Below are 12276 nucleotides of genomic sequence, written 5' to 3' on the forward strand. Positions count from 1 at the left end.
TTACCAGCAATGTGGGGTTCCCTGGTGACTCTGATGGTATAGAATCTGCCTGCAATGCAGGAGATCTGAGTTCAATATCTGCCAAAATTCCATGGACAGAGAAGCCTGGAAGGCTACAGTCCATGGGGTTGCAGAGTTGGAGACAATTGGGCAACTAACACTTTCAGAAACTTTCACACTTATCAGCAATGTATGAGAATCCCCATTTCACTGTAATTTTGCCCAAAAAAGGGGGCTATGTTAACCTGCATTTATTCTACTACTATCAAGGGTGAACTCTTTTCAGGTCAATGGATAATTTTCAACCCATTTTTGTAAACAGACTGTTTTATCTATCCCCTTTCTCCAGGTAGCAGTGGTAAAGAATCTGCCTGCTAATGCTGGAAACACAAGAGATGGGGGTTCGATCCCTGGGTCAGGAAGATCCCCTGGAGTAGGAAATGGCAACCTGCTCTAGTATTCTTGTCTGGAAAATTCCATGGTCAGAGGAGCCTGGTGGGCTATAGTACATGGGGGTCACAAAGAGTCAGACAGGACTGAATGATTGCACACATTCACCTGGTTCCTGTTGATTTATAACTGCCACTTGTATCTGCTGAAATTATTTTTCCAAATTTTTAATGAAAGGATTTTGATCACTTTTGCCACTGTGAAGAATGGAATTGAAGAGGGAACAGGTTAGAACAAGAGAGACAAGTTACTATACTACTGCAGTTATCTAGTAGTAGTAGCAGTAGTTGTTAGCTGCTCAGTAGTGTTGGACTCTTTGCGACCCCATAGCCCGCGAGGCTCCTCTGTCCAAGGGATTCTCCAGGCAAGAATACTGGAGTGGGTTGCCATTCCCTTCTCCAGGGGACCTAGGAAACAGATTAACTGAACTTGAACTAGGGGAGTAAAAGCAAGGAGAAAAAACCCTGAAGAACTGGATATGGGAATAAATAAAAAAGATCAGAATGATCAACAATGCTTCCCAGGTTTCTACCACAAGAGAATAGGTGGGCAGAGACAGCACTGAGATATGGAATAATCAGAGGAGAAAGATATTTGGGGGAAAATGTTAAGTTCAATTTTGGACATGTGAAGTTGGAGGTAACTGTGGGCACCTAATTATAAAAGTCTGAAACTCAGCAGAGGGTCTGGTCTAGGAATTTGGAAGTTATTGTTATGTAAGTTATATCTAAAACCATGAGCATGAAGAGTAATAAGCTGAAGTCAAAACTTTGTGGAACTAATATTAGTAACTAATAAAATACCAATATTTTAATGAGCAAGACAAAGAAATGATGCTCATGAAAGGAAAAGAGAGGAAATAGAGAAATAAAAGGAGAAATAGGATATGGACGCCAAAGGAGTAGAGCATTTCATGAGGGTATAATTAAAATGGGGGGATTCAATGTGCACAGTCTTGACCAAGACGAAAATATGGATTATGAGAATTTTTAAGCAGCCATTTGGAAGAAAGTTCCTCTTTTAATGGTTTTTATTTTGTTTTGTTTTATGTTGACTTATTGAAGGCCTCAAAAGGTCAAGAATGGGAACTTAAAAAGATGATAAAGTACTGTTTATAAACATACGTGTATATGAAGGTGGTAATTATAATTTCAATTATATAAATGAGGGTAATAATTCATCTTCTTCCAGAATAACTTTTCAGTGGTTTTTTAAAATCCCAGTTGCTTTTCATTCCCTCATGCCATACACAAAAATAAACTCAGAATGGCTTAAAAACTTAAATATAAGACATGATACTAGGAAACTCCTAGAAGAAAACATAGGCAAAATGGTCACTGACATAAATCATACCAATGTTTTCTTAGGTCAGTCTCCAAAGGCAATTGAAATAAAAGCAAAAATAAACAAATGGGATCTAAGCAAACTTTAAAGTTTTCGCATAGCAAGGGAAACCATAAATAAAATGAAAAGACAACCTACAGAATGGGAGAAATACTCTGTTATGTGACTGAAAAATATTTATTTTCCAAAATAAACAAATAGCTCATACCACTCAACAACAAAAAGCAAACAATCCAATAAGTAAATGGGTAGAAGACCTAAATAGACATTTCTCCAAAGACACACAGATGGCTAACAGGCACATGAAAAGGTGCTCAACCTCACTAATTATTAGAGAAATGTAAATTAAAACTACAGTGAGGTATCTATCACCTCACACTGCTCAGAATGGCTGTCATTAAAGTCTACAAATAATAAATGCTGGAAAGGGTGTGGAGAAAAGGGAACTCTCTTATTCTGTTGGTAGGATGATGCAGCCACGATGGAAAACAGCATGGACGTTCCTCAAAATACTAAAAGTAGAACTACCATATGATCCAGCTATCCCCCTCTTGTGCATATATCTGGACAAAATTATAATTCCAAGAGATATATACGCCACAGTGTTCATAGCATTCTTTACAACAGCCGAGACATGAAAGGAACCTAAACGTCCATCAACAGACAAATGGATAAAGAAGATGTGGTGTGCATTTGTGTTCATTTATACATACATACAAAGGAACATGACTCAGCCATAAAAAAGAATGAAATAATGCCATTTGCAGCAACATGGATGGACCCAGATACTGTGATCCTAAATGAAGTAAATTCTAAATATCATATGATACCACTTATATGTGGAAGCTAAAATATGATACAAATGAACGTATTTACAAAACAGACTTAGAGACATAGCAAACTTATGGTTACCTAAGGGAAAAGATGGAGGGAGGATAATTAGGAGATGGGATTAGCGAATACAAACTAATATATGTAAAACAGATAAACAAGTCTTACTGTACAGCATGGGGAATTATATTTAATATATAACTTATACTGGAAAAGAATATATATATTACATATGTATAACTGAATCACTTTGCTGTACCCCAGAAATACAACATTGTAAATCAACTATATGTCAATTACAGAATAAAAATAAATTAAAGAAAATAATTCCAATTGCTTTAAAAATATTAGAACTTGAGACTTCCCTGGTGGTCCAGTGGTTAAGACTCTGCGGTCCAGTGGTTAAAACACCGCAGGGGGCCCAAGTTCAATCCCCAGTTGGGGAACTAAGATCCTACATGTGGTGTGGCAAGGCCAAAAAAAAAAAAAACAAACTAAAATTTATTTGGAGAAGGAAATGGCAACCCACTCCAGTATTCTTGCCTGGAAAATTCCATGGACAGAGGTGTCTGGCAGGCTATAGTCTATGGGATTGCGAAGAGTCAGACATGACTGAGCGACTATCACTCACACTCACTCAGAAATCTATTAAAAGCAAGGTGCAAAGGAAAACATGAATAATAAAGAAACCACAAACATGAAATTATTCTAGCTGTCACATTTCAAAATTTCAACACAAGGGTTTATTCACTTATTCAATAATTAATTGCTGACAATCTACAACGACCATGGCTTCCCAGGTGGCGCTAGTGGTAAAGAGCCTGCCTCCAGTGCAGGAGACCTGAGAGACTCGGTTCAATCCCTGGGTTGGGAAGTCCCCTGGAGGAGGAAATGGCAAACCATTCCAATATTCTTGCCTGGAAAATCCCATGGACAGAGCAGCCTGGAGGGCTACAGTCCATGGGGCTGCAAAGAGTCAGCCACAACTGAAGTGACTTAGCACAATGACAAAAAATTATTATGACCAGTCCCTGATGATAAGAACCTCAGTCTAGTAGCAGTGGGGAACGGCACATAAACAAATCAGTGAGGAACACTACTGGTAAAAAGAAAAGTTATTTTAAGAGACATAATAATTACCTGAGGGTAAGATGATGATTATGAGAAGCTTCAAAGGGAACTCAGGAAAAGAACTATCTGGAATTTGGAAATTTTAGCTGAGGGTGAGAGGCTACGGGGCTTCCCAAGTGGCTCAGTGGTAAACAATCTGCCTGCAATGCAGGAGATGTGGGTTCCAGAAGATCCTCTGGAGAAGGAAATGGCAACCCACTCCAGTGTTCTTGCCCAGACAATTCCATGGACAGATGAACCTGGCAGGCTACAGTCCATGGGGTCACAAAGAGTCGGACATGACTGGGTGTCTGAGCACATGCTCATGAGAGGATGCAGGGGAACAGAGCCCCATCAAATCACACAGTGTGTCCAGGACTCTAAACACAGTTTGATCAAGATGAGTTCCATTTCCATCCCAGGTTCTGGTAGAAGAGTGCCAGAAGTTTCTTTAAGGCTTGTAACAACTCACTTAACTGATAAAAGAAACTAAGACACAGGTAAGTTAAATAACTCTGCCAAGTTCACACAGCTAGGAAGTGACAGGTGTAAGACTGGAACCCAGGTATGCTGGGTCCAGAGACTGCTCGTAACTGCTTCTCTGTGGTGTCTCTCCGTTAACACATGAAGGGTCGGCTTGTGATCTGCACCTACGCCATAAGCAGTTTGCTTCTACCCTAAGCCAAGAGAACCGAGAGTTCTAATAAATGAGGGCAGACTATTGTAAATTGTCATGAAGTAAAGGGAAACGAGATCATGAAGATGACGAGAAGAGGGGCGATGAGTGTCTTAACGTGGACAGAGATCAGAGAGAGTAGAGCAGAAGGGCAGGAAAAGTAGATGATGCTACCGTATGACTTCAGAGACAGACTGTGGAATCCTAAATTTTTAATCAATTTAGAATACATCAACTTACCTCACAAAAATACAGATGGAAAATTTTCTTCTTTTGTGAGGAGGGAAGATGTGTATCATAGACTATAATGAATGTTTTAAGAGAAAAGGAAAAATTCCTGTTTTTTAAAAAAACAACTCATGACCCATTTTAAGTGTTATCAACAATCTAAGATGACAGGAAATACACGGTGGGCTAATTCACGTCACAGCATGTGTAGAAATCCCAGGAGTTAACGATAAAACAATAAATTTGAAATATTTAACAGATGAAGACTGAACTTATAACCCTTTCTGCATTAACACTCACTATGGCATTTCCTGTAACTATAACTTTTTAAAAAACAACAGAAATCAGACAGGTATGACCATAAATGCAAAAATAACTATATAAATAAATTATTTATATATATATAACCCAAAACCATTTCTTGTAATTGCTTTCCCATCAGAAAAAGAAACAAATATTTTCAGCTACGGGACAAGATTCAAAATTAAATTTTCCAAAAAATTTTTGTACATGACTTTTTATCCGTAAACAACGAAAAAGACCTCATGTGACACACATTAACATTACAGCCTGAATTACTGTAACTACCACCTACATTAAGAAATAGAATATTAACACACCAGAAACTCCACTGTACAAGAGTCACTACCCTGCCCCTGTCCAAAAATAATCACTATTTTCACTTCTAAAATGACAGATGAGTTCTACCTGTTTTTGAACTTTATAAAAATGGAATCATAAAGTATGCATTATTTCTTGCCTGGCATTTTCTTCTTTCAATGATATTTGTAGATTTATCAATCTGCTGAGTACCGGACTCCCAATTTTCATTGCTGGCAACATGCCATTATATGATTAGAGCACTATTTTCCTATTCTAGCGTTGTTTCTGGTTTTGATTCACTGTGAATAAAGCTGATGAGAACAACATTGTGCATGTTTCTGGATGTATATATTTATATACTTCTGATGAGTATACTCCTAGGAATACAACCACTGTATCATAAAACAAGTTTGTCTGCAGTTTTAGTAGAGTCTGCCAAACAGCATTAGAGCTAAAGTGATTAAATCAATGCACAGTCCTAACTGCAGTATGTTAGCATCCCAACTGTTCTTCATCCTAGCCAATACCCAGTACTGTTAGTCTCTCTTATTTTAGCCACTCTGGTGAAGTACAGTGTTACCTCATTGTGGCTTTTGTTTACCTTCCTCTGAACACCTCTGTACATTGATTTAATCACTTTAGCTCTAATGCTGTTTGGCAGACTCTACTAAAAACCACCTCTTTTTCAAATGTTTAGTAGCCACCTGGTGAGGGCTTCCCAGCTGGCACAGTGGTAAAGAATTGCTGCTAATGCAAGAGACCCAGGCGGGAAGATCCCCTGGAGTGCGAAAACTAATCCAGTATTCTTGCCTGGAAAATTCTGTGGACAGAGGAGCCAGGGGCTACAGCACATGGGGTCACAAAGAGTCCACAGGACTGAGTGACTGAGTGACTGAGCGTGCAAGGCACGGAGATCTGTGAGGTTCAAGTCTTGCCCATTTTCCACTGGTTTATCTGTCTTTGTTTACCTATTAATCTATAGTTCTTTATAGAGTTTATCAGAAGTTGAAGGTTTTTCTGAAAAGGACCAGACAGTGAGAATCTTTGGCTCTGTGGGCCTACTCAAATCCTCTGCTACAGCATGAAAGCAGCCATAGTAAATACATGAGTGTGACTTTGTGCCAATAAAATTTTATTTATGGACAGTATAATCTGAATTTCATAAAATTTTATGTATCATTAAATATTATTCTTCTGATATTTTTCAACCATTCAAAACCATATAAACTATTTTTAGTTCACAGGCTATGTGAAAAATAAGGAGTTAGCAGATCTGGTCCATAGTGTGTAGTTTGCTGACTCTTGGTCTAAATAAAGATCTTGTCAATTTACATATGTCTTCTCAGGGGTTTATCAACGTTGTTATTCTTTACAAGCACTAACTTTTGCCTCTGTGGAAACACCTTATTTTGAACGTCTGCTTTCTATTTCATTAATTTTTGTTCTTATGATTACTTTCTTTTTTCTGTTTTCTTTGGGTTATATTTGCTATTCTTTTCTCTTTTAGCTTTCTTTGAGATATTTATTTACGTATGTGTTCTATTAAAATATAGCTGATTTACAATGTTGTATTAGTTTCTGCTGTACAGCAAAGTGATTCAGTTATATATATATATATATATATATACTTTTTCATATTCTCTTCCCTTATGGTTTATTCCCTTAAGGTTTATTCAAGATATTGAATATAGTTCCCTGTTTATACAGTTGGACCCTGTTGTTTTACGTATAGTACGTTTGTATCTGCTAATCCCAAACTCCTAATTTATCATTCACCCCTCCTTTCTCCTTTTGTAAACATAAGTTTGTTTTCTATATCTGTTGAGTCTTTTGTAAGTTCATTTTTATCATTTTAGCTTCCACATATAAGTGATATATGATATTTGTCTCTGACTGACTGATTTCACTTAGTATGATAACCTCTGGGTCCATCCATGTTGCTACAAATGGTATTATTTCATTCTTTTATGGCTGAGTAGCATTCCATTGTGTGATTATGTGTGTATACATATACACATATATATTAATACATATACATATCACATCTTTTTTATCCATTCATTGAGATGAATATTTAAATCACTAAACTTTCAGCCTTTCTTCCCTTCTAATATATGTACTAAGTAAGAGCTTCATAGGTGGCTCAGTAGTAAAACAATCTGCCTGCCAAAGCAGGAGACACAAGAGACACGGGTTGGATCTCTGGGTCCAGAAGATACCTTGGAGTAGGAAATGGCAACCTGTTCTAGTATTCTTGCCTGGAAAATTCCATGGACAGAGGAGGCTGGCTGGCTACAGTCCATGAGGTCGTACAGAAGAGAACACAACCGAACATATACAAGACTGTACATTTCCTCTAAACATCCCCTGCGTGCTGCAGACTTAGTTGCTTCAGTTGTGTCTGACACTTTGCGACCCTATGGTTGGTAGCCTGCCAGTCCATGGGGTTCTCCTGGCAAGAATACTGGAGTGGGTTGCCATGCCCTCCTCCAGGGGATCTTATTGACCTAGGGCTCAAACCCGGATCTCCCGCATTGCAGGCAAATCCTTTACTGTCTGAGCCACCAGGGAAGCCCCTAGTTCTGTAATTAATTTCAATCTTAATTCCACAGGGGTCAAATCCATAGAATTTCAATTTTCTTAAATTTGTTCAATTTGTTCTATGGTCAATATATGGCATATTTTAATAACAGTTTCATAAGCACTTATAAAAATAGTTTATTCATTTGTTTGGTGCAATATTTTAAAAATGTCAATTAAGTCAACTTTGTTAATTGTGTTCAGTTTTGTATTATGACGGTTTGCAGTTTTTATTTTGTTGGTATTTACTTGCTTTGTTCTACATATCCTATCTACTACTGAAGTGTATTAGAATCTACCACTAGGGACTGTGGGTTTGTTTAGGCTACTTCTTATAGTTCTATCAGTTTCTGCCTTTCCTATTTGAGATTATGTTATGAGGTAATATATATTTGGGCTTCCCTAGCGACTCAGACAGTAAAGAGTCGCCTGCAATGCGGGAGACCTGGTTTCAGTCCCTGGGTTGGGAAGATACCCTGGAGAAGGAAATGGCAACCCACTCCAGTATTCTTGCCTGGACACGACCCTAATGGCAGAAAGTGAAGAGAAACTAAAGAGCCTCTTGATGAAGGTGAAAGAGGACAGAAGCTGACTTAAAACTCAACATTTAAAAAATTAAGATCATGGCATCTGGTCTCATCACCTCATAGTGAATAGATGGGGAAAAAGTGGACACAGTGACAAATTTTATTTTCTTGGGCTCCCAAATAACTGCTGATGGTGACTGCAGCCATGAAATGAAAAGACACTTGCTGCTTAGAAGAAAAGCTGTGACAAACCTAGACAGCATATTAAAAAGCAGAGACATCACTTTGCCAACAAAAGTCAGTCTAGTCAAAGCTATGGTTTTTCCAGTAGTCATGTACAGGATGTCAGAGTTGGATCATAAAAAAGGGTGAGTAAGAACTGATGCTTTTGAACTGTGGTGCTAGAGAAGACTCTTGAGAGTTCCTTGGATAGCAAGGAGATCAAATCAGTCCATTCTAAAGGAAATCAACCCTGAATATTCATTGGAAGGGCTGATGCTGAAGTTGAAGCTGCAATATTTTGGCCACCTAATGCAAAGAGCCAACTCACTGGAAAAAGACCCTGATGCTGTGAGATTGAGGTCAGCAGGAGAAGGGGGTGACAAAGGATGAGATGGTTGGATGGCATCGACTCAATGAACACGAGTTTTAACAAACTCTGGGAGAGAGTGAAGGACAGAGAAGCTGGGCATGCTGCAGTCTGTGGGGTCACAAAGAGTTGGACATGACTGAACAACTGAACAACAACAATACATATTTAGAATCGTTTTATTTTCCTTCTATATTAACTCTTAATAATATGAAAAGTCAACCATTTCACTATTCGCTTTCTCTTAGTCCACCTTATTCTATGTTCCTTTTCCTTTCTTTTCTTACCTTCTTCTGGAGAACTTTTTATTTTTACTTTCTTCTTCTATTATCTTGTTATAGTTAGATTGTTCTATTGTTCTTTCAAAGCCTCCCACAAAGATTACAGGACACATCCCTGCCTTATTAACCTCTAATATAACATAGTACTTTTGCCACTTCCTGGACATTTTAAGAATCTTAGAAGACTAACTCCACATCCTTACTCCTGACTTATACGTGTAACATTATCATTCTACATAGTCAACATCCACTTAGATTTACCCAAATATTTAATCCATCCTTCGCTCCTCATTTCTTCTACATCATCTGAATGTTCAAGGAAAACACACTTTATTGGACATGATTCAAGCCATCAATGTCTTGCCTCATGATTTCTGCGTCCAAAATTTTATTTAAAATAATCTTTTCCTGCTCCTGGGTGACAAAGTTATCCTCCTATACTTTCTTCTACGAACTTTACAGTCTGTAGAGTAAATGAGACGGAGTTCCAAATAAGATGGAGTTCACTAATATTTTATTTGTCCAGTTCCATCAACATAGAGGCCAAGAAATAAACTGGTCATTCTACAGTTGGTCTAAACCTACTTTCCATCTAGCTAGGGCAACAGCTGAGCTCAAGTGACGTAACAGTTATATGAACTCTAAGACCTGCTCTTTTGGTTTTCAGAGATTATAAGTCCACCCACAGATAGCAGTAGAGAATATAAACATTCTATGCCTCTGCCAGCATAGAACCCCAATGTGCTCAATTCCTATCAATCAGAGTAGGAATGTGACTACTTCCCACTCTGAATCCCACAAAATGTACCAAGAGAAAGACTTTTATATAAAACATGAAACCACCCTAAACCACACAGCAGGAAGCATTCTATCAAATATCATACACTTGGAGACAACTTGAATGTCATGAGCTAACGTATACTTCCACGTATCCAAGCAGTGTTAGATTTCCCTAATAGTAACAGAGGTCCTCAGGATTTTTATTTGAAACAAATATTTGCAGACAAATCACAGGAGAGAGAGCAAATGTTCCTCTGGCAGTACATTTCCAGACGGAGGAAGAGCAGGGAAGATGGGGAGGTTGTGTGTACATGCCACGGTCATTTTCTTTGACTTCTGAATCACAGAACCTATAAGGGAGATGCTCTGATGGTCAGCGTTAGTTGAAAAGAAAAAAATATCATAAAATCAAACAGGTGTCACATTGAAAGCCACAGCACACTCCTTCCTAGGTGATCTATTCACCTGAAAGGTGGGAACACCAATGCTTAGGATATGTGGTTCTCGGTCAGAGAAAGATAAAGCATTCTGAGACAAGAAAAGTGATCTTCCAGATGCCACAGACTGCACCCTTCTCTACCTTATACTACAGAGAACAACTAATTTTGAGCTTATACCATATTCTAGTCACTATTCTGGGAGTTTTACAAGCTTACTCTTCTGATCCTGAAAACAACTCTTTTTATAGAGCAGTAAATCTCCTATAGTTCTGCAGCTAGGAAATATAAGACCCAGCATTTGAGCCCAAGCAGCCTGGTTTAAAGCTTAGACTTTTAACTATTATGCTGTATTTGCCTTTTCTATATTAATGTTTAACAATTAGCAAAACCATAGAGTACAACAGTATTTTTAAAATTTATACAAGAAATATTTGCATACCTTGTACTGTAAGCTCTGCTTGAGCTTCAATGGTCTCATTTCCATTATCAGCTATACAAAAATAAGTCCCAGCATCATCCTCGGTGACATCATTGATCTCCAGACTACCACCTGCCAGCAATACCAACCTTCCAGAGCTGCATTAAAAATATTGATATGTTTCAGAATGAGAAATATGATACCTGAAAAACTCTCTACATAAAACAGATAAAACACTTATATTATTTATATAGCTACAGATGGACTGAGACCAATGTAAAATATCAGAATTTAATTTAGTCCAATTTACTTTGCTCATATTTTACATGCATAAGTATCATAAATACAAATCAAAATGTTACAATGAATTATCTCTGACACTAATTATTCCCAAAGGGATACCACTGTTGTGACCAATTCCACTCCCCACAATCCATCCCTGCTTACCTACTCCACCTAGTTTTTATTTTTTTTCAAATTGTGTAATTCTGAAGTCTGGTTTCACACTGAGAGTCACACCAGCACAGTGATGCCACAGTCAAATGACTAACAGAGAGGGCAACATGTCAGATCAGAAACAGAAAGTCATGGGGTCACAGTGCCTACTGAAAGTTTCCAATGATAGCTTGGCTAGGAAAGGAAGGAAAAGAAGAAGGGAAGGGAGAGAGAAGAATGGCTGACAGCAATTTCCTGGGTGTGGCAACTGGGCACAAACTAGCCACCATCACATCATTGTCAGCAAGGATGCTAAACATCACTGACCCACCTCTACATGACTTAAGTCTATTTAAAGAGAATATATATTTCTTTAATTTTTGTACAGGTAAAGTATTTTTATAAAGGAATTTTGCTATCTGTAACATTGTAGGATGTTATATATACATTATTTGAAGTAATCCCTGGAAAGTGAAATAGCTACCACACGAAAATCTCATTTCCTTTCCCACTCCCTCCCTTTCTCTCTCTCTCAAAAAGAATATTTAAAAGGAAAGCTGAATCATTCTGTAACATCAAGGAAGAAATCACAAATCAATATTCTGATGAAAATTTTATAAAGTTAATAAGTTTAGTTAAATTTGGAGACTTTGGAGAGTTACAATTTTACTTTTACTTTAAGGTTTTGTAACTAACTGGCTTTCACAGGCAGATTTTTCTCATAGATCTTGATATTGTTATAGTTCCTGTCTGTATTTATGCTCAACAAAAAAGTTTTGATTACAATTTGGCTTTTCATATGAATTCCTGATGGGGAAGAAAAATCAGAGGAAATCACTATTCAGTCTGGGCTACGCTTAAAACAATTCTCATTGTAAGTAAAGTACTACACCGGTTTAAGTTTTAGTACACTGTGAATTTGAGTAATTAGTCTTCCTGAATCCAACAGGCAAGATTAAGTTTCTGTACCAAAAAGGGAAAACC

At 37.7% G+C, this 12276-nt stretch overlaps 1 protein-coding gene across 8 annotated transcripts in view; it reads right to left on the reverse strand.

The window, feature by feature from the left end:
• Positions 1-12276, reverse strand: part of NEO1 (neogenin 1) — a 234435-nt gene that overhangs the window by 126143 nt on the left and 96016 nt on the right. For all 8 annotated transcript variants that reach the window (XM_018054673.1, XM_018054667.1, XM_018054669.1 and 5 more), the window contains exon 5: positions 10879-11015. In XM_018054673.1, the coding sequence (XP_017910162.1) occupies positions 10879-11015 (137 nt within the window). The remainder of the gene's footprint in view (positions 1-10878; positions 11016-12276) is intronic.

The sequence above is a fragment of the Capra hircus genome, chromosome 10, assembly GCF_001704415.2.
Source record: "Capra hircus breed San Clemente chromosome 10, ASM170441v1, whole genome shotgun sequence".
NCBI lineage: Eukaryota > Metazoa > Chordata > Mammalia > Artiodactyla > Bovidae > Capra > Capra hircus.